The sequence below is a fragment of the Streptopelia decaocto genome, assembly GCF_964273445.1.
Source record: "Streptopelia decaocto genome assembly, chromosome: 4".
NCBI lineage: Eukaryota > Metazoa > Chordata > Aves > Columbiformes > Columbidae > Streptopelia > Streptopelia decaocto.
The window spans coordinates 7,864,027-7,886,619 of NC_138658.1; the positions used below are offsets into that span (position 1 = coordinate 7,864,027).

At 41.3% G+C, this 22,593-nt stretch overlaps 2 protein-coding genes across 3 annotated transcripts; both read right to left on the bottom strand.

Moving 5' to 3' along the window:
• Window positions 1-272: 272 nt before the first annotated feature.
• PLA2G12A (phospholipase A2 group XIIA) lies at window positions 273-5,417 on the bottom strand. Its single transcript, XM_082051121.1, has 4 exons — window positions 5,095-5,417; window positions 4,078-4,154; window positions 2,866-3,031; window positions 273-1,816 (listed from the first exon to the last, which is right to left on the bottom strand). The coding sequence occupies exons 1-4, from the start codon at window positions 5,306-5,308 to the stop codon at window positions 1,698-1,700; spliced, it is 576 nt and encodes a 191-aa protein (XP_081907247.1). The 5' UTR covers window positions 5,309-5,417; the 3' UTR covers window positions 273-1,697.
• Window positions 5,418-8,194: 2,777 nt separating this feature from the next.
• On the bottom strand, window positions 8,195-22,094 carry CFI (complement factor I). 2 transcript variants are annotated; one of them, XM_082051255.1, is made up of 12 exons: window positions 21,830-22,094; window positions 19,948-20,266; window positions 18,973-19,117; window positions 17,596-17,774; window positions 16,730-16,840; window positions 15,080-15,196; window positions 13,874-13,912; window positions 13,279-13,382; window positions 12,568-12,683; window positions 11,569-11,837; window positions 10,372-10,473; window positions 8,195-8,434 (listed from the first exon to the last, which is right to left on the bottom strand). In XM_082051255.1, exons 1-12 carry the CDS (start codon window positions 21,887-21,889, stop codon window positions 8,217-8,219), a joined length of 1,779 nt encoding a protein of 592 aa, XP_081907381.1. In that variant the 5' UTR covers window positions 21,890-22,094; the 3' UTR covers window positions 8,195-8,216. The 2 variants fall into 2 exon arrangements, with proteins under 2 accessions (XP_081907381.1, XP_081907380.1); XM_082051254.1 differs by lacking the exons at window positions 13,874-13,912; window positions 21,830-22,094 and having other exon boundaries at window positions 19,948-20,004.
• Window positions 22,095-22,593: the final 499 nt, after the last annotated feature.

Genomic DNA, 22,593 nt, shown 5'->3' on the forward strand with positions numbered 1-22,593 from the left:
CTCATTGTGGTACTTTTTTTCATTTTCATTTTTCAACAACCAATGCCATTACCATTCCCCACTTTGGTGCTACAAGACTTTTAGGGTTCTAACCACAGAATTCCAGGGTAATTCAGAGTCATTTTAATACTAGGACAGAAAACAAATGTCACTAAATTTAGAGGAACCACAAGTTCTTCAAACATGGTTTTGTAGAACTCTACGGTAATACTTCTCTTGCAGTGCTACTTCATATCCACAAATATGAACAGAAACTATGAAGCATGGCCAAAGAACTTTAACGGTTACTTTATTCTATGAGGCACTTAGATTCAGTGTCATGTACAATAAGCTCTAGTGAAAAACAAAACAAAAATACCACAAACAACTGGTAAAGAAAAAACACATAAAAGTACTTCCATAAGAGAAATCACATTATAGTCCATGAGTCTGTTAAATTTTAGGCTTTTAGCATGGTTTCCACTCCCTGTTCATAGATGTAATATTTTAATTTTAGTTCTCCTGTAAGTTTCTAAGGCAGAATCAGGGCACCAGGAGAGCAAATGAAAATCTTTGACACAGGACCTAATGTAGAAGTTAAGTAAGGTTTGACAGCTGAAGATGAGCAATGAAAGATGAGTACAGAGAACAAACCCCAAATCATTCAGATATTGGGTGATTTCAGCTGGAGAACTCAAGAGAGGGAACAAATGACAGAAGTACAGGCTCAATTATCTGTCAGCCTCACAAGGGGCATTTTAAATAAAAAAGGTTGTTGGGCAAACTGACCCTATCTGTGAAACTTTCTTTTACTTTTCATCAGAGTGGACTAAATGAAAGCAAAGGTGAATACAGTGACCAAGTTGTGCCACAAGACAAATATAAATCTATTTAATTGAACAATATATCCTTTCTGTGCATATAATACACAACGCGAAATGTTTTATTTGAAAAATAAACATTTGATTCATTTTTAGAATAACATAGCAAGTACATTCCACCATTTTTTTTCAAATCAAAAGTATATCCTTAGGTTGCAAACTGCTCATTTTAGTGGTCAAGCCTTAGAAGGATCAATATATTTGATCTGGAAAGCGCTGCAGAAGTACGGTTGATACAGAATCATGTATAAATATGTAGTGCAGATATATACCCTTGCTAAGGGCTTGGGGCTTTGTTTGTTTTTGTTCTTTCAAAAGCAAACCCAGGGGGCAGGATATATCATGGAGAACTGAAGGCAAAGGTACCAAAAGCATGGAAGTGTTGGCTATTTAAGATGCCACATTAATACACATAAACCTCTCCTTCCTGCTGGATCTATCAAATGCTTTGACTGCTAGCAAACCTAAAATTTGACCTATAGTAAAAACCATCTGAGAATTCAATACGATTCTTCTGTGCCTCCAATTTCCCCACTATGGAGTTTTCTTATAAACTTTCCAATGGCACCAGTGTTTCACAGGAGCATACCCTGAGCATATGTACACCAAAAGAAACTGATTTCGGTTTCCAGGCTTCTGGTGTAAAGGCGAAGAGAAAGAAGACTTGTTTCTTTTTTACATTAGGAAGAATATTATAGTGACTTTCAAACCAGTATATTCATGTCAGTGTTTAATATATTACTGTCTGAAAAGCAAAAAGCTTTGTAACCAACCACTTGCTTCATTCCAGCTGAGTCCTTGAGTTTATTCTACACCATGAGATCTCGGTATCTTCTTTCAGAGATCTGTCTTATCCTCGTAACGACACATACATGCAGCTCTCTGGCTGTCCAGGTATGGTTTACATCCTAAATGTATAACTGCGTCGAACAACAGCTGAACAGTGGATTCACAAGCTGCAGGCAAAGAGGAGTTCAGTTAAAAGCACTCTTTGAATGGAATATGAAACTAACAGAAATTACTCTGGCAAACTGAGAATGATTTTAGGAAAGGAGCCATCTTCTCTGGGCAGAGCAAATAGATAGTCAAATGAAAGACTGGACCATTACAGCATCATTTAAGTTGTGAGTAAACACTTTTCATATGCCAACCAAAGGGAAAAAGAAAATTAATTGCATGTGGAATATTATCAATATTTGAAACATCATTTGCTCTTAGAAAGATGAAAAAGCTGTTTTACCTCCTCACTTTTTGCATCGCAGTTTGTGCAGAGGTTGCTATCTTTAACAGCAGCTCAACAGAACTGAGCAAATGTTCACCAGTTCTAACATTAAATAGTAACATGGTGACTTCTTTGCACCTAAATGAACTAAGGAAGTTCAAACATAGGCTTGTTCTAAAAACAGTCTACTCTTACTGTAAAAGTGACGTTGTCCGAGTTTAAAAGTATGGTTATATCATGCATTGATCAGACACAAACCAGCAACCAAGAGTATTATGTGGCCTGTTACTGAATAACCTAAAATTTATTCACTAAAGGATGGCATTAACTACTTCCACTATCACAATGCGTTATTCTAATATCTTACTTTATAAAAGGAAACAATTTCAGTATTTTCCTACAGTTTACTATCAATCACACATAGTAGACAATCACCCAGCAGAACAGTGATTATTCAGTTATACTACAGTAAATTCAAGAATTATAGATGCATTTTGATCTAGTTGTATTCCCATATTCATACTCCTAAATGGGAAGCAATAATTCCTCCCCTCAAGGTTAGCTTTAACCCTGATTATTTTCCTACATTGTGTCATTGCTCTGCTATACAAGTGTCTGGGCTGCACCACAGAGGCATAGAACCAGGCATCTTTCAGCAATAGCATCAACTTAATGCAAATGTGGCATTACTGTGCTGCACAAAGATTCTTTGCCAAATAAGCTTGGTTAAAATTGAAAAAAAAAAAGGGGTGGGGGGGTGTGGATGTGCTTTTTCACACTTACCCTGGACACTCTCTGAGATACCAAGTGTTTTCTGCACATCTCTGCAAATTTTGGAGAGGCAAGACTGAAACTGCTCATCACAATCATTTTTTTCGTTGCCACAAGTATCGTAGCATCTGTCGTGGTGATTGCAGCACTTTGTCATCAAAGGGATACCGATGTCAAACTGTAAGAAAATCCCCACACGCCTCCATTGGTATTCCAGGTCAGAAAGACAACAAAAATTAAAAACTAATGCAATCAATGCAGCTGTTATTCACTTATCTCACTTATTTTCATTTATTTTGCTGTTCACCTCTAGAAAGCTGTGGTGGTTTGGCCCTGGCCACCAGCCAAGCACCCACAGAGCTGCTCGCTCACCCCCCATGGAACAGAGAATAGGAAGAGCAACAGAAAACTTGTGAGTCAAGATAAACACAGTTTAATAGCTGAGTGAAAGAGGGGGAAGATGCCCTGAAATAAGCAGTGCAAGAGCAATCATTCACCATGTCCCACCCACAAGCTGCTCTCTGAGCAACAGCCACCTCAGAAGCAAAACACACACCATTCCCCCCCCCACCTTCTTCCCCTGCTCCGGCTTTTATTGCTGAGCATGATAATCTAGTGCAGAATATCCTTTGGGCCAGTTCAGGTCAGCTGCTCCAGCCATGTCCCCTCCCAACCCCTTGTCCCAGCCTACACTCCGAGGTGGCAGACAGGCAGAGTGCGGAAAAAGGAGAAAGTCCCAAAGCTGGGTGATCACTGTTCAGCTATAGCCAAAATCATTAACAGTTTTAGTCAAAAATCCCAAACACAGCGCCAGGAAGAACATTAACTCCATCCCAGCCAGACCCAGTACACGAGCTGGCCCATGTTTTCTTTCTAGTGTCAGTAAGGACAGCGAGAGTCACAGGGCTGCAGCTGGGGATGTTCAACGCTTTTGAGATGGTGAGAACAAAACGTAGTTAAAAAATTAGAAATTAATCATAATAATTCTATTTTATCCCTGTAGTATTTTATGTCAATGATAAAAATGTTTATGCTATGTTCACTTATAATACTAACATTTGCCATGTGTTTTTACCAGAGCATGTGCTGCAGCTGAAAAAAGCAGGGACATCGTACGTGGATGCTGTCTCATCCTTAGAGTGGCGGAGGGAAAAAAACCACCCACATCAAAGAAAGCTGACATATGAAAGACACACAAAGAAGCCTCCAAATGGAATTACTTACCTGGACTCCAAATAGAGGGGATCCACAACCATTTGGTGGTGAAGGTTTATATCCATAGCGAGGAAAGGGCTTTGATCCTGAAAAAGGTGATTTATCATGCCTCAAATAGAATTTTTGCACAGAATTTTAGGACCGTCAAAACTCACCACTGATATTTGTTGGGCTTAAGACAGTATCACTTATATTTTTAACTTAAACATATATTCAGGCACCTGAATGACAATTATTTCCAAATTACAACTTAGGTGTACTAAGCACTTTTTTTTAAGGGGGACAAGGCAGCTGAGCAGGTGTTAATGTTAGCTTCCCAAATTAAAGAAGAGCTTGAGTTACTAAAATTGATGAGTCAGTTACATATGCAATATGTAGGATTACATTAAAGAACAGTGTACTTCAGAGTAAGTTCATTAATACTTCTATGCTTTATATGTAAGCAACAGTAATGCTCTGTTTTTGTAGCTTAACCTTTAAAATTAACTGGAATGAAAGATCCTGTTTTATTTCTACAACTGTAACATCAATAAAATTTAAATTAGTACAGACTACTAAAGTCACATCTGCGTGAACACTGACTAGTGCAGCAAGACGGGGCATTCTGCATCCCAAGTGAAGGAAGGTTGTGGAGTTAACTTGAGAAATGACCCTTCACCTCATTTCGGTATCGGAAACAAACCGAGGCCACGGTTAGAACTAATGGAGAAGAAAAAACGTATTTGAAAAGTGTGTATTTTAGCAGGGAGAGGAAATGCCACGGTGTCCTGGCCGCTCTTGTAGAGCCAGTCAGGGTGTCACCACCAAACTCAGTTCCTGACTTAATAATCCAGCGCAGCGAGCTGGGGGGTGAATCCATCCAGCCCAGAGAGACCTTGAGCATCTACGCGAACGTCCCGCGTCCCCTGGAAAGCCAGGGGAGATCCCCTTTTCTGGAGCACGGCCTGCCCGGCACCCCTCACCCCTCGGCGGGGCGGCAGGGGAGCGGCGCAGGGCACTGCTGCGCCCCCCGCCCGCCTCACTCACCGTCGCTGCACTTGTACTGGCACAGCCCGTCCTCGCCGCCCAGGAAGTCGAGGGCCGCGTTGAGGTAGCGGTCGATCTTGTGCACGCCGTTGCGGATGGTCTTGAGCGTCATCCGCCAGTCGGGGCTCTGCGGCGCCTCCGGGCAGCGCGCCGGCCGCGGCCCCAGCCAGGCGCAGCCCAGCAGCGCCAGCAGCGCCAGCGGGGCGCGGGCCATGCCGAGCGGCGCCCCGCCGAGCCCCGCCGCCTACCCGCTCCCGCAGCGCCCCGCCCGCCCCGCCGCCGCCATCGGCCCGCGGGCTCCGCCCCGCCCGCCCGTCACAGGGAGCGGAACCAGCGGCGGCGCGGAGCGGGGAGGTCGGCAGCGCCTTTCCCCGCCCGCAGGTGCCGGGGGAGGTGTCGCACAACGCGGTCTCTCGCCTCCCCCGTTCCCGGAGCGGCCGTTTGAACAGCAGGGGCGCCGCCGGTCGCAGCGGGTCACGCTGCCCCGTGTTCCGGGAGCGCCTTTTGCAAACGCGCCCACAGACACACCGGGGAGCAGCTGCTGCCGGGGTGTGTGCACGGGGGTGCTGGCAGATAACACAGAAACCCAGGACTTCTTTATTTGGAAAACCTTGGTTTGATGAGTGTGTCAGAAGTGGTGAACGTGGCATTGCTAAACGTGCAAGAGACAGCAATAGCTCAACAGGCAGAGCAGAAAGATACATAGTAAATATTCTGTTTGTTTTGTTGATTGTTTGGTTTTGGTTTTATTTTTAGCCTCTGCATTTAATATTGTTCGTAGTTAACTGAAGAAATAGGTGGAAAAAGTTCTTTACAGAAATTAATTAAATCAAACAAAAGAGGGAGCTCTTCCTACACCTGTCTAGCTTTTCCCTAGGATTACCTTAGGAAGAGTCTGATTCAGCAAAATAATTCCTGTGCAGGCATATACTTAAATGCTTTGGTAAATAATAAGCTTAGCTGGGGGAGAGGTTAAGAGAAGCAATTCATAGCCTTACTTTAGTGATTGGTGTTTGACAGTGTCTTTACATGACAAATTCATGTTGATTCGGGCTTTTTACAAGACTAGATGATAAGAAAATTCAGTGAAAATGTAGAAATGTTGTCTGAGGGAGACTCTGGTGAATTATGGAGAAAAAAACACCACTGCAACAACTGTGTTGTGTGAACATGTGACATTTATTCAACAGGATAATTAATTGAGAGGAATAAAGTAGAATGGAAATTAAAAATATTTGTAAATTAGAATACAGTGAAGTATATTCTAAAACTATTGAGCAGTTTGATAGAACTGAGTGAGATGGTCCTGAACCTGTTTCACAGTTTTGTGTCGAGGGTACTCATCCACAAACCAAATTTTAGTACTTTAAAAAAAATTGTGCATGCTTTCTGTGCATAACTCGTGCCAAATGTGAGACTGTTGTGTCCAGACTGATGTTTTCTTACAGCAAAGCACCGTTACTGCTGTCAGAAAGGTACTTTGGCCTGTGCTTCCCGATTCTCATGGGGGCAGAACTTCCTCACAAGGACAGGAGAAACCAGAAGGATTTTCTGCTTAATCATTCCCCTTTTGTTGATGGCCCCTTGTCTTTGTGCAGTTCTGGGTCAGGTGAGGCAGTAGCAAAACTCCCTGACTGCACACGGCAGGATCCAGGTCCTGGGTGTTTGTTCTTGGTGTTACTGCTTCACGCTTCTGTATATTGGTAGAGGGAAGTTGTGCTAATTTGAGAATCTGGTGGGGGGCTTTATGACTGAGAGTATTAATTTTTAACTTTAGATTTGTAACTTGGTTTTGTAGAGTTAAGTTTTATGTATAAAATACTGACTTTTCATATATTCCTATTGTTGCATAAATTGTGTGTATATCTGTATAAATACACACAGGCAGTAAAACCCTACTTGATGTTAACCATTTGTTGGATACCAGAACTACATATATACATAAACAGAGAACTTAAGATAGTAAAGACACTTTTCATTTAAGTTGAAGATTCAGGTTTTTAAATTCCTTTGTTGTTTGTGACCAGCTGCAGTTAAAGCAATAAAACTTGGAGCTACAAAAATTGTCCCAAGCTGCATGATCAGATGGGTTGTATTCACTGGATAAAAGTTGAGTTCGTAGCTGAAAAAAACTACCACCAAACAAAGTAATTATTTGGGTAATTGTCGCATTACAACAAACTTCATGATCATAGTCAATCTATCAGTTAATAGATGGTCTGAAGTCCAACTGCCAAGCAAAGCAGCATCCTGTGTGTTTGTAGTGACCTGGACCTTGGGATGATGGCAGTTCTTTGAAGTGTTAAAGTGCTCTGGTTGCTGTTGTTTGTGTGAAGTTCACATATTGCCAGTGCAGTAATTTTTCAGCGTGGTTGTCCGTTTTAAATAAATAAACATCCACAATTGAAATGCAATGTGAAATGTGGGGAAAAAACCCTCCAAAGTAACAACAAGAAAAAGCTATTTTCATTTCCCAGCTTTTATTAGAGACTTCTGCTGTGGACTCTTGTGACTGTAAAAGTCTCTAGCCACAAAGATGCTGAAGGGAGTGGAGCATCTCCCGTGTGAGGAAAGGCTGAGGGGGCTGGGGCTCTTTAGTTTGGAGAAGAGGAGACTGAGGGGTGACCTCATTCATGTTTATAAATATATAAAGGGTGAGTGTCAGGAGGATGGAGCCAGGCTCTTCTCGGTGACAACAAACGGTAAGACAAGGGGCAGTGGGTACAAACTGGAATACAGGAGGTTCCACTTAAATACGAGAAGAAACTTCTCAGTGAGGGTGACAGACACTGGACCAGGCTGCCCAGGGAGGTTGTGGAGTCTCCTTCTCTGCAGACATTCAAACCCACCTGGACACCTTCCTGTGTAACCTCATCTGGGTGTTCCTGCTCCGGTGGGGGGATTGGACTGGATGAGCTTTTGAGGTCCCTTCCAATCCCTGACATTCTGGGATTCTTTCTACAGGCTTCTGAAAAATTGTGGTGTTCATAGAATATTAAGAATTTTCAAAATATATTGTTTAAAGATTTGTACTAATAGTTGCTGAGTTACACAGCTGCTGATTGTAAAAAAGGACTAGCGTTCATTTTTGCGTGGGTGATAAGTATTTAATTTTCCGAGCTTCAGATATTATACCGTGAAATGAGACTCCTTGTCACATGGTGGCTAATCCAGTCATAGTAGCTGGCGACTTTGGTGTAGACGCCGGGGTGACCAGCCTCTCCGCAGTTCTCACCCCAGCTCACGATACCCCAGACATACGCCACATTGTCTGCATCAAAACAGACCAAGGGTCCTCCTGAATCACCTTTGCAGCTGTCGACGGAGCCATCGTAAGTACCTGGAGGAAATAAAAAGCAAAAATAAGTTCATGTAAAAGCTAACACATGAAAAAGAGCTCAGGAGTTTTTTCAGGTCCACGTCGCTTCCCGACAGATATTTGCCAGTGAAGGAGGTTCCTAACCTCTTTGGTCTATTATTTCTCATTTATTTTTAAGTGTGGGGCCTCTCTGTACATTTGTGGCTGGCCTAAATTCTCATCGTTAGTTTTGATGTCAGTGGTGTGAGTCTCGTTTTACTGTATGCAATAGAGAAGAATGCAGCCATATTGCCTATTATATCATTAAAATTAGCCCATGAAATGTGTACAAAAGCAGGAGGAAAAAGGTAAAAACATCAGTGGACTGACTCCTATGGAAACAAAGCTGTTGGAAGATGTGTGTGCCTGCCTTTGGTGTCCTCTCTACCTGAGAATGCATTGGCCAGTTTCCTCTCATCCCTGAGATGAAAATAATTTCTCTACCAGCTCTATGAAAAGAGGTGGGCAGGTACAAGAAGGAGAGTGTGTGAACACTGGAGCAACTGGCTGTAAGTGCCCCCCGGCAAGGTCTGGGTCACAGTGTGGACCTTCTGCAGCACCAGATCGTGGCCCTGAGGCACGAGTGTGCAGGATCCAGGGCTCTTCACAAGTTCCAGTGCTCACAGAACTACTCGTTTGCAGTTCAGCAAATATAGCACTTGTAAAAAAATGCATTAAAAGTGGAGGATGTCATATAAACAGAAGGCACCGCTACAGAGCTAAAATATGATTTACGCCTTGTCCTGTGTACTCAGTGAGAGTTTATTGCTTTCTAACGCCCGTACTACTCTTTTCTGCCTGGTTGATTTACCTGGTGTGAAGGAACCCATACTAAGTGTGAGCCTCCAAGTTTTTCAAAATGTAACTTCTTTCTTGAATCTCTGCGTTACTGAGAAGGAGTTTTGTGAACTTTTCAGAATTGGAATTACTAATCCTATAAAATAATATTTTATTGCTTTTACTCAGTTTAAGTAATATTTGCTTGTGTTATATAACTAGCTCCCATGGATACTAGCCCTTAATTCCAGAGTTTCTGTTTTTGTCAGGGAGGGGAACTTAACCCTGGATACCCCTTTCCTGATGTTGTCCAATGTAATACTGTCTTTGTTCCCTCTTTGTAAAGTATGATCACTTGAAATACATTGGAGATCAAGAAGATCAGTTACAGAACTTACACAATAGACAAACCCGGTGTCTTATAGATGTCATACTGAATTTATTGCAAATGATTTGGTTTTTATATCTGGTTTTTATTTTTCTCATTAAGCAGTTTGTTTAACTATTGCCTTTACTTTTTGATTTAAAGAACCGTTGAAACTATCTGCCCTGTAAGTTGAATACTCATTGCTCTTTTAGTCATGTATTTGGCAATACATTTTGTTATTGGAGAAGCAAAAAAAAGTGTATTCAAAATCCTTATTTTAGTAATAGAAGTGATAACAAGTTTCCTGGCCAGACTAATCTTAGTTTGAAAAGTATTTATCCTGGCATGCAGTATGGTGGTATAATAGCCAATGTCTAAGCAGATGAATAGTCACGTTCTAGGCAGCAGGATGTCTAATGTACTCTAAACCCAGCATTTGCCTAAATATGTTGCAGAATAAAATGTAGTAAAGGTAGGGAGTTCAGTGGGCTGCAAAGTGCTTGTGTATTTAGTAAACAAATCAAATTGTATGCCAAAACTTGCCCACATAATTGTGGAAACTTGCCATGCTGTCATCTTAACGCTCTGTATAAACAGCTGTATAATGGTGGCTGCATCCCAGGCTCCAGTGGCTAGTAGCATTTTGCTAATGGTGATACTGTGGCAGTTGGTTAATTGCCTTTCCCAAATCTTAAAGATTCCCAGACGCTATGTCTGACCTTATAAACAGTGGGTTTGGTGGCAGAGAAGTTATAGTAAGAAAATTGATGCTTGCCTGCACATGCCATTTGTTCAAAAAATCGTCCCGGATACAATTCCGAACAATTCTGAAATAAATTAATATTGCCCCACTTGAGGATATATTGTTTGGTATAACCTAGAAAGAAAAAAAAAAAAGAACAAACCTTATGAAATTAAAAATGGTAAGTACATATGAGACACTTTTAATATCATAAATTGAAAGTGATATGTTTGCTTATCTACAGAGCACAATCTTCAGTATTATAAACCAGATACCTTAAACTGCCACTAAGTTACCCCAAATTAATTGCAGTACATTGGCCATATGTTTCAAAATAAAAGCAGAGGGGTTTAATTGCAGTGTTAAATACAGTACTTTCATTTTATGACATCTTCACCCTTTCTCTTTCCTTGTCTCCCTCATTTTTTAATGTGGTTTCCATATCAAGGTTATTAGACAGCAGGAAACTGGTACATTGTTTTCCATGAGAGGGAGATGTGGCTCTGATCATCCTTGTTACCTTTTTTTCCAATTCTGCTCTATCTTTTGGGGATGAAGGGACCAGATATTGAAGATACAGGTGAACCTCACGTGTTCACAAGGTTAAGGAGATCCTCTGTTTTGTTCTCTGTCCATTTGCTAATTTGCTTTGTGGGCTGTTACGGAGCATGAACAGAAGCCTCACAGTCAGTATGCAGGAGCGCCAACACCAGGCTGTGATCACTCTGATACAAAACAAATGCTTCCCAAATCTTTGAAAGCTTGATTACATTGGGCTTATCTGTCCCTGCACAACCTTCTCTGGGCTAAACTCCAACGTGGCTGAGACAAGATGTGCCCAGTTCTGTAGCTTTTGGCTGCAGCTCAGACCCTCTTGGGCAGGGGACAGAGGACGGGCTGTGGGACACTGTGAGCTACTGACCGCCACTTGTTAAATATCGTCAGCAGGCCTTAGATTGGCAAAAGGAACATTTCTTAGGGTGGTTTTCAAGCAGGGGTGTCCTCCAGATCAGTTTCCCAGTGGCTGAAACAGCAGGGGCAGCCGTACAGAAAAGAGACCCCACAGTGACAGCCGAATGCCAAAGCACAGCCCGCGTTCTTTGTACTCAGCTTCTCCTGAGTGCTTTGTGCACAACTGCTCTTCAGCCTTGTCAAAATGAAGGCTGATCGCAATTAGAAAATGCTGTGATGCAAATAATACATTCTTGTAGCGAGCACTAAAGCAAATACCTTTCTCTAGTCCCCATCCGGAAACCTTGCATGTGTCCCCAGGCCTGAACATGTACTGTGACCAGGGGACACAAGCAGGGGTGCTCTGTGACAGGGAACACTCTCCTTTCCCGCTCAGCTCCAGCAGAGCAATGTCATTTTCGTAACTTGACGCGTTATACTTTTCATGGATGATCAGCTGTTTCAGTGTGAACGTGTGTGTCCCTTTGTCGTACTCTATTGTATCCAACAGTCCAACCCAGACACGGTACAGGTGAATTCTGTTTGCCCTGGAAAAAACAAAACAAAACAGTCAAATACAGTATGTTTCAGTACTTAACAGAAGCACTGTGTGTTTCAACTCGCTGTAAACTTTTGCAATACATCAGAGTTTCTCTAGAATAAAAATTCATACTATATCCATACAGTTTCTTTCTGCACTTGACATTCAGGTTTTTCTGAAACGTAGCGGACACAAGGCAGATGACGCTTACTGCTGACTACTGCAACTAATACAGATAATATTCAAGGCCAGGCTCTGTGTTCAGTGCTGTGACAAAGAGAAGGCAGGCGTGGGTGCTGCTCTGATGGCAAGTGAAGGAAGAGTGGGCAGATGTGAGTGGGACACCAGGACTGGCAAATCTTCCCTGTTTGCTCTTGCTTGTTCTGGGGAATGTGTGACCCCAGGGACATGCTTGAGAAGAGATTCTGGACTTCCCCAAGGCACAGAGAGGGAAAAGAGGTGGTTACGCTGAACCTTTCCTGCCTGCCTACTGTCTGACTGAAGAATGCTGTGTCTCTTCAAACTCATCATTGCTTTTTCATCTTTCTGTTCACTGCCAAAATATCCTGCTTTCTCTGAATCTCCCTTGTCGTTAACGTGAGTCGGTGCTTTAAATTGTTATATTCAATAGCCAAACAGGAATTAACAAACAGGTAGCTGAGAAGGGCGATGATAATATCCAAATCAATCTTTCTGCCTTGCAAGAAGAAAATAATTCTGCAGGTGGTTGTTTTTACCTGACGCAGTGTGCAGCGGTCAGAACCCAACAGCCACCAATGTAAACCCCTCCACAGTACAGTGTGGCACCGTCACTGCCAGCTTCTGTAATCGCCACTTGCCAAGGGAATTCACCCTGTTCAAACAACAAACACCCAAATAATGTGAATTCATAATAATTGTAGTATTTTTAGTGCATAAACGGAAACACGGTTCTTGGTATCACCTCATCTGCTATCCAGAAATTGTGAATTGGGCTCCACCTGATGTAAAGGATGTATAATCTAAAATGCAGTCATTTTGTTCAATCTTCTGACTTTGTGTGATACCTCCTCCTCTCCAGCTGTCATGAAACCCGTTTTAGCCAGAGAAACAGATGTAGAACCTGACCTGGTGTGACTGAGTGTAGCATTTTTTACTGTATTCTGTTTCAAAGGCACAAATTTAAATTCTGTTTTGTCGGAATTGTTATTTCTAGCTGTATTACTAAGGATTTTTCTGAATCATTTTCAATGTGTACTTGTACTGTAATGCTCAATTTTGCAATTCCATATTTTACTTTATAAATTGTCCTTCTCTTTACTTTTGACAGTGCGATGCCATTACTGCTGCAAACCATGAAATCTGTGTTGTAGCTGATGTTATTTCTATACATTTTAACAGAAGGACATAATGCCCATTTAAATGGATGCCGAACGAACTCATATCTGGTAAGGGTTTTTTTTTTTTACCTTTCTTGCAGTCTCTCCACCTACGATTCTTTTCCGTCGAGTTAATGTGTGATTTGTAAGACCACAGTGTACTTTGGGAAGAAATGTCTTTATCCTTTTTCTTTCTTTAACAGAAAGGAAAAATGTGTCTCAGAATTCAGGTATCCATTCTCTCTATCTGCAGACAGGTTTATCTTTATCTTGAGAATCTGAGTGCTGTGAATATGCCAGCAGCTGACGTAGCAGGAAAGAAAAGACCAAAAGTTTTGGCATCTGTTCTTGCTTTGAATTTTTTTTATGTCTTAGCATCACATTAGTTCTCATTTTCCACTGCTACTTGCATTCAGGCAAATAATTTTAAAGCAGTTCCCCTACATTTGCTGAGAGTTTGCCTCCACCAGTTGCTAAAACATGCCAATGAGGGTCCTCAGCCAGGACAAATTATGGCATTCTTGAGATTAGTGGAAAGTGAGACAAATAGTAAGCCCCAGCGTGTGCATTACTAAATCACAAAGTCCAAATATCTGAGTGTTCTGGATCTGGCCAGCTGACTGGTAACTAGAAAGCTACTAAAAAGAGGGTATGCTGTTGTTTTTGGAGGATTAGTTACACTTACCTTTGTCCATACTGTGATTTTCAGCACCTTTGTATTTGCCTGTAGTAAAATAACGAATACTAAAATGTTGGCAAACATTTGAATTCATTCTATTACTTGAATATATGTTTATGTGACAAAATCGTGGTACACATTTTAAATGCATAGGGGCACACCATTTCAGATGGACAGCAATACTCCCAGCCTGGTGCCTGCTCGTTCCTTTCCTACTAGACACTCTTTGGCTGCCTCAGCCTACAAATGACCTACATCCAGCAGATACTTATGCATAACTACGAGACATCTACTCCGCTTCCCATGCCTAGAGAACCCTTCTGCAAAGAAACCCTGATAAATGACCCTTTTCTGGTGTTCTTGGTGGTGTTTTGTTTGTTTGTTTGTTTGTTTAATCTGTAAAGTGATATCCCATTCTTCCTGCTGCCTCATCAACCTTTTGGAGCTTTCTAAAGCCCAAAGGAGTATTAGGTAACAGGATTATTTTTTCCCCCCGATTTAGATGATGCTGTTATGTACTGTGTGGGTAAGGGAGGGTATTCAACATGAGAGGTAAATTAAATGCTCTCTAAATCTGGTTTGTCATCTTTTATTCAAACAAAATGCCCATTGAATTCAGTTCCTAAATGGAGGCTGAGGATTGAGTCTGTTCTCATGTTACTGACAGTAATGTTTACCTCTAGAGTTCAGTTTACCTTTGGCAATTATCATCTACCAATAGTGTTTACCCTTTGGCTTTAGACTTTGTCTCTTATCAGAGCAAGAAAAAAACATTCTCATTTCAACCCAAAATCTTTTCACCAGTGAGGGGAACAGCACAGAAGAATTAGTATATTGACAAACTAGTTGAATTCCTCATTTGTGAGGAAAATATTCTTGCCCGCCCTGTCTACGCTTTCTTCACAAATTGGGGATACCAGTTTGATAGATGGCCATGTATGCAAAAGACATAATCTGCCTTAAGCCTCCTAAAACATCATCTGATTCTTCCTTGCTTTGGTTTTCTTGCTATACCTTTCTAGAATGAAAGGGAGGAAAGTTACGTAACCTTTTCTTCCTACCACGTGAAACATAACATTGGGAAGACTAATTCCTGCATGCATTTGGGTTTTGCTAATCTGTTAAATAATTTAACGGTATGCATTATGTAGTTTCTAATTATAATTGAGCAGAATGAAAGGAAAGAAACAGAAACATCTTTCAGAAGGAAACCTGCACAGAGAACTCGAGCTTCATCCTCTCCTGTGAGGCAGTCGATTTCTTTGTTGCAGACATTCTTATTTGGAATACAGATATTTGACCGACAGTGGAAACTGTTGTCTCTGCACTCTGCAACACAGGAGAATTACAAACGTAAATCACAGGATCATCTGATTCAGCAACCTCACGTAGTTAGAGTGCTTTTTAAAACACAAACAATATAATATCCATGCTATGGGGGACTTGGCTGTTCATGAATTGATCACGAAAGCGGGCTCTGCAAGTGTAAAACAATGAATACTTGGCTCTCCTCATTGTACATCCTTGGAGTTTTAAGGGTGTCTGTTACCAGTTCAGTGCTGTACTGGTAGACTTGGTATCACTCCTTACCAGTTTCATCCACAGCACCTGCCCATACTCAGCCTCAGCCAAAGGACCCCCAGTTCTGCCAGCATTACTGATCCTCTCAAATGAGGAGTTTGTCATGCTTGGGTCAAATTTTCTCCCCAAATCAGAGTCCAGGCTGGCTTAATGATTGAATGATCTAAAAGCAGGGTTAGGAATCAAGAATCCTATTTTGAAGACACTGGATTTAATAACTTATTTCTTCTAACATTGTTGAATATATGAAACATTATTATAAACCTGAGAACCCCCTTCCTTTTAATTCCTGTGATCTCTTTGTATGTTATCAAAAGCAAAGCAGGCTCTAATTTATGGCAGGTTTTTTTTAGCTACTTTATGATCTTATGTCAATCTACTACTTAAGGATATATGTCTTTAATAGAAAAGATTGTTCTCTAGAAGTATCCAGATATCCCAATATGATCCAAAGAACAGTGAGCTCAGTTGAAATAGTTCTTTTGATTCCATGAAGCATATTTTTCAAGCCATACAGCTGAAACAGCACTGGTTTGGTCAAGTGGAATCTGAATAAATGACCTCCAAATATATGAAGCCACAGGCATTTTTTTTTAATAAAATGCCTGGTACTGTGTTTCCTTGACTATCAGATTAAATTTACTGACAGTTGCAAAACTACAAAATCAAGGTTATTTAGAGGTAGTGATGGGATTTGTAGCCCACATTACAGTTTGGCACCTGAAACCCAACTTGTGAGAGTGTTCTCCTGCATTCAGGTCAGGCTAGATCCATTCCTTGTTTATAATCAAAATTATTGTACCTGGAATTGCAGATGCTGAAAGAACGACAACAAGCAATGTGACAGGAACTCATCACAGATATTCTATGGGTAGTCTTGCATTAGTAATAAATTTTAGAGAGATCTTACTTTGATTTAAAGAGAGTTAATTGGAAAAATAGTGTCTTGTTTAATTACTATTGATTTTTCCCAAGTGAAAATACATTTTCATTCTAACACAGCTCATCTTCTTTGTATCACTGTTCTACGGCCTCTTAAATAATCTCATTGTACCTCCTCATCCTCTGAGAAAGTCCAGATGCTCAGAGATCACTTGCCTGCTTGAAAATATTATATTATGCTTACTTTTTTGTACTTGCCTATACATAAACTATGGTTTGATTGTCTTAATGTAGTGACTTACTGGAAAAGCTACTTTAGTTGTTCATCACTGTAAATATTCTTTGGAGGTGGTTTTCTGCTGAAATGATTTTGAAACAGCAGAGAAAGGAAATTATTACCTCTACAGCATAGTTCATCACTCAGGTCTCCACAGTCATTGATCCCATCACAGGTTTTAGTCAGAGAAATGCACTTCTTGTTGACGCAATGAAACTCACCAGCGGAACAAACTTTGCAGCACAACAAAAATGAAGTTAGTGTGGGAATGTCTATAGGCTCACAATTGTCCACAGGAATATTCTGCTTGCACTTTTTATTCCATCAGCAGTTTGGCCTATCAACAGTAGGCATGCTGGGGCCCGGTAATACAAATAGGAATCTTTTTTCATTGTTTTAGTTGCCTTCTCATCAAGCTTTCAATGTGACCTCTTGTTTTCCTCCTCCAATTTGCTGTAGCCTGGCAAAAGGCAACTTCATTTCTTGTAGACAAGGACTAAGCCAGAAATGATGGGTTCAAACCCACTGTAAATGATTCAGGTGATTAAGGTGATGGATGTTTCCCCCCCTAGAAGGAAGTTGTCCTGGATCTATGAACTTCTGTGGCATAAGAAAAACCTGAGACAATTCATAGCTCTCCTAACCAGCAGCATTTCGGGCTGATGCTTATCAGTGCCAAAGAAGACCCACTACAGAGAAGAGAAAGCTGCTGGAAGTCAAAACAAGGACTTGATTCCCCTTGTACCAGTGACAAACCGGGGAGTCCCGAAACACACCAGAAGCCACAACCAGTTCTGCTGTAGCCGTGCTTGTCTGGCTACAGTGCTGCTGGTGTCCTGATTGATCTCCTTTGGAGACAAAGCTGGCAGTAGGAGGTTGTTTTCAGTGCAGGTTTGCTGTGGCTGAGAGTTCAAGAAACTAGGTCCTAATTATTTAAACTTAAAATATAAAAACCCCAGATACATATAAAACTAAAAGACCTACTAACCTCTGAGATTTTCATGGCACTGCAGACTAACAAATCCCTCATTACTATTTCTCGATTTCACCTTTATGTGACATTCAGCAAGACTTGTCTCTAGGCCCCTGCAAGTTATTTGCAGACAGTGCAACGAATTTAAGGTGGATTCTGTGATGCTGGAATTGGCTTGGTAATGTTCAGCACCTCTGTGAAGATATAATAATAACAACAAATTATATAATTTCACAATGGATTGTGCACTGCTTTTATTGTTTAGAATTCACATGCTTTTCCTCAGTGTTCAATTTTGGTCATAAAAGTAAAACAGTGTGCAAATTTTTGCAATTGCTGCATAGAACTGTCCCTAAATCCATGTGTAGCTCTATGACAGTCACTGTGAATCGTGATGGATAGAAAAGTCTCCTTATGCAGCAAAACTTGTAAGCTCAGATCTCTATCTCTGTGTGGGCACAGGTGAGCCGTAATTTGGAAAGCATCCTGCATGGGGTCACGTATCTTTGGTGTCATCAAAACCAAGGCATATTGAGGAAGCTCAGGCCACTGCAAGGATGAGATTAGTAAATTTTATCTCCCTTGGTTTTAACTGATCAGTATCCTAACAGTGTATGTGTCTCCTACCTTAAAGAAATATGGATTGAGTAATAAGTAACTAGAGAGGCTTAATATGGGACTCCAGGGCTGAATGCTCAGTCCCAGGCCAAACCCTTCTCTGCTATTCTAAAGAGATATTGATCAGGACTAGGAAATATTTGCTTCTCACCCTGAGGGGACAATTTAGGGCACTGCAGTAGCAGTTTTACTGAGTTCAATTAGTTGTCTGTGTGTAACATCGTTATGTACAGGATATAGAGTTGAGTCTTTATGAGGAGCTGAATGTGCAACTCAGGTCATCGGTGCGGTCGCAGGAAAAGGAACAGGCTCTGTGTGGCTTCAGCCATCCCTGGGGCCAAAGCAAGGAATGGCAGCGGGGCAAGAGGTGAGGAAACAAACATGGTCTGCTTCTTGTTAGTCTGGCTGGTGCAAGTGGCAGCTGATGTGAGAAACTTTTCTCTGCATGCAGCTTATTGCTCAGAGCTACTGGGGATGGGCCTTCTATGCACTTTCCTTTACACTGACCTGAGATAAAACCTCTGCAGTGGTCTTCAGCTTTATTTTAAAAGTTATGTTTTGCATAGTTGTCATCTGTAACAGAACACAGAAATCTATGTTTTGGCTTTCACGCTCAGGTGTCAATTTAAGAAGATTTATCAGAATATTGTAGCCAATACATTGTTCATGAGGTTTCTGTCTTAACTGTTGGCTGGCTGTGACTGACACTTAAGTAAGCGTCACTACTTTACCAGATCCCTTGCAGTTATCTTGAGACAAATTCCCCAAACTTACGATTCAAAGCCAAGGTGCCTGCAGGCCACGTTTGCTTCATTCGTAGTCCACTCACTACCACATACAAACATGGCATTCTTTTGATTCACAGGTTTTACTCGAAGCAAATGTGAATCTCCATGGTCCACAGAGATTGCAAATGTTTCTATAAAAAGAGAAATTTAAAAAATCCTCAAATAAAATCATATTATATAGATGTATTTAGTGGAAGGACAGCACTGAAACAAATCAGGGCTAAATTTGTATTGACAGCCAAAGTTCATCTGGGACAAACAGTATATCGGGAGTCAGAAGCATCAGGTATTATTCCTGATTTTTCTGAAGATGATTGACTTTGTGGCTTTGAGCCTGACAATTTTTAAAAAGACATCATTTTCAGGACAAATGAGGGTAATGGTTCCTACCACATAAGAGTACCTGGAGGTCTAACAAGGAAAGGTTAGACCTTAGTGTAAGACTTTCATTAGGAGGCTTTTGATAGCAATCGGTAACACTTGAAGTGAGATGGCCAGATCTTGCTTCTCCTGCCTGTTAGCAAAACTTCAGCTGTTTGCAGGGAATGGAATGTCCTCAGCCTCACTGAGAGGGGAAGCCATATAGAGAAGGTGCCAGGAACTCAGGGAGCCTCTCCCGTCCTTTTCAGTGGAACAGGTACAACTGAACTGCACTGCCCTGATGGGCTGAGCTGCTGCTTCTATGGGGAAAGGAAGGGAGGGAATGGGATGGTGCTGGGACAGAGACTGGGCAGGAGAGCCCTAGGACCAACTTGCTGCTCTGGCTGGATCAGCAGAGGGTAACCTGGGCCTGTCAATCACTTTATTTTTATGAAAATCAACAGATACTGTCCATTTTCAATGACTGCTCATTTTCTGTTTCATGTTCTCATTAGTGCAAGGGAATGAACAGACTTTCTGAGCTGTAAATTGTAAGTGTCTCCTTGGCCACAAATGAGTGACTGATGCATTTTGCACGCACCTTTAGATGCACATTTTCCCTCGTGCAGAAACTTTGCTTCTGGACGTTGGCACTCGTAGCTCTTCAGTTGACAGTAGGTATGGAAGTGCTTTCCATTGGCAGAGCAAACTGAAGAGCCATTCTTCGGGCACTGGTAGGGGAGCTTACAAAGGCATTTTCCCTCCACACATCGTTCCCATGGGTGACAAAAAACTTTCTCACAGGACTTGTGTGTGTATTGGTTGCTTAAGCATTCTTTTATGAGGTACGGGTCTTGCTCAGCCGCCTGGGTGGGCTCAACCTGCTGAAACTGGTTTTCTTCAGCATTAGATGATGCATGCTGCAAGGCACAACATTTTTAAAAAAGGGAGTAAGACTAGGAATTGCACCAAGAATTCTGCAGATGCCTTTACTAACCTCAACAAAGTGTTTGTTTATAAACCTTCTTCCTGTCCTATGAGCACAAAAGTGCTAAATATTTATAGTGTTAATTCCCTTGTCTTTGGCCATCTCATCTTTCTGAGGTCGGGTCATTTACCTGTGATCTTCACTCTTACCGGTCTCCCACAAACTTTACACTCGTTACTCTTCAAACATCAGCTGAAGTGCACAGCAGATCATAAACATCTTTTAACCCCATGGTTTATAACACACCACAGCAATAGGGTTGTAAGCAAATCAAAACATAAGGGGACTCAAACACCAGAAAAATAAGAGAAGTAGCAACTTGATTTTTTCTGAGACTTTTTTGGTTGGCTTTGTGTTTAAATACCAGCTGTAAATATTTATGAACTACTTAGAAGCAAATAAAGAAATCTAAAATTAATGATCTGTTTCACTGTGTGACTGCTGAAGTAACAAGTGTAAGTATCTTGAAGAAATGTGAAAATTAAGTTCCATTCCTTATCATCTCTTTTCCTGTATCTTGCAGAGCAGTGGATTTGCAGTGTGGTTGCTGGTCATCCCTGGGTGGCCAGCACAGACCCTCCATCCGCCTGCCTCTTGGTGAGCGACTCTGCACCTACATTTGTTCAGCTCTCTGGTGGCTTTGTTGCTGCTTTTGCTCACTGAGATCTATGGGTAGGAAGAATGTTGAAACATTAAAAGTATACATGGATGGACTTTGGGTAAAAATAGGAGAGAAAAGTTAGTTAGTCCTCAAATGTGAATTATCAGCTTTGACTGCGTCTGCTGAATCAATAGAGCTGAAGTTTAAAGTTCTTGTGAAGAAATCCTGACCACAGTAAAGTCAGTGAGGATGTTGTTGAGGCAGAATTTAATGCAACAAAACCCCTTTTAATGGTAGTGTAATCTTACTAATTTCTTCCTGCTGTTCTCAGGTCAGTAGAATCCAAACTGTGAGCCAGATCCGGCTTGGCAGAACTCCCATATTGCACTTCTGAATAGGAACAAAAGCTGTTGATTTTTATCTCAGGGTTTCTCCAGAAGACTTGGGGCGTTCTGAACGCTCAGCCCTGATGGGCTTTCTGGGACACTGCTGCCAGAAGAGATTCTGCAACAAACCTTCAGGCAGTACGATATACCACACTGCCAAGTTAGAAGACTGTAATCTCATTTCTCAAAAAAGGGGGGCGAGGAAAATTGCAGTACTTTTCTGTGGTCAACCATGCTTGCAAATTAGGGTTAGGATAGGATCACGATTAAAGTATTTTCCAGAACTCTGTTAGCATAAACGCCAGAGACAATCAAGACATGAAAAACAAATGGCAAGCTTTAAACATTCCAGCTGGGCTAAAACAAATGCATGAAACACAAATACTACGAAAGGAAACTTAAAAAAAAATCAACTAGTTTTGCTTCTATAACAATAAACTGCTTTTTAACTTTTTTTTTTTTTAAAAAAAACATATCTTGCTGCTGCCACAATAAAATAAATTCTTACCTCTGATCCACAAAACCAAAAGAGAGACAAGAAAACCAAGAAAACTGGGACCACAGTCATGATGAAATTTTATCTGCCTTCGTAGACAAATTCCTCTGGTTGGGACTCTTTTGGATGTCAGTTGTTAGATTTGTGTTTAATTTTTAACCCTTAGTAAAACATTTTAAAGAGCGTTTAGAAATAAAGTACAGGAGCCTCAACTATTACCTGGTAAATCTGATCTCTCCAAAAGGATCCCACCTCAATTCAACTGTAAGTGCCAGGCGAGATAACGAAAGTAAAGCCCTTAAAGTAAATGATTAAAAGGAAGCACTTATTAAGGACACACATTTCCTTTGTTTGCCAGAGGAGGTAGGCTGAATCACCATGCGGGTTCTCCCGATTGCAGGCATTCATCTTTGCCAGATTGTTGTTACGGAGGTACCCAAAGTCACTTTTAAGCGGACAACAAGTTCCAAAACAGACTTTATTCTGGCCGGGAAAGTGTAGCAAATAAACTAACCAGAAACAGGGTTTATACAATTAGTTAGCACTCCGACAACATAAAATACAGGTTCGGATATCAGTTGAGGCTATTGGGGTACAGCAAAATAATAATGAAGATCCACAGCATGCATGCACACACTCACACGAAACAAACCAGAGCCCTCTGACTCCAGGGTACCCACAAGAAATAATCACTCGCCTGGGTTAGGCAAGGACTCATTCAAGGAGATATCCAGTAAATTACTACTCGCCCAAACGAGGAGGTGAGACGCGCTCAA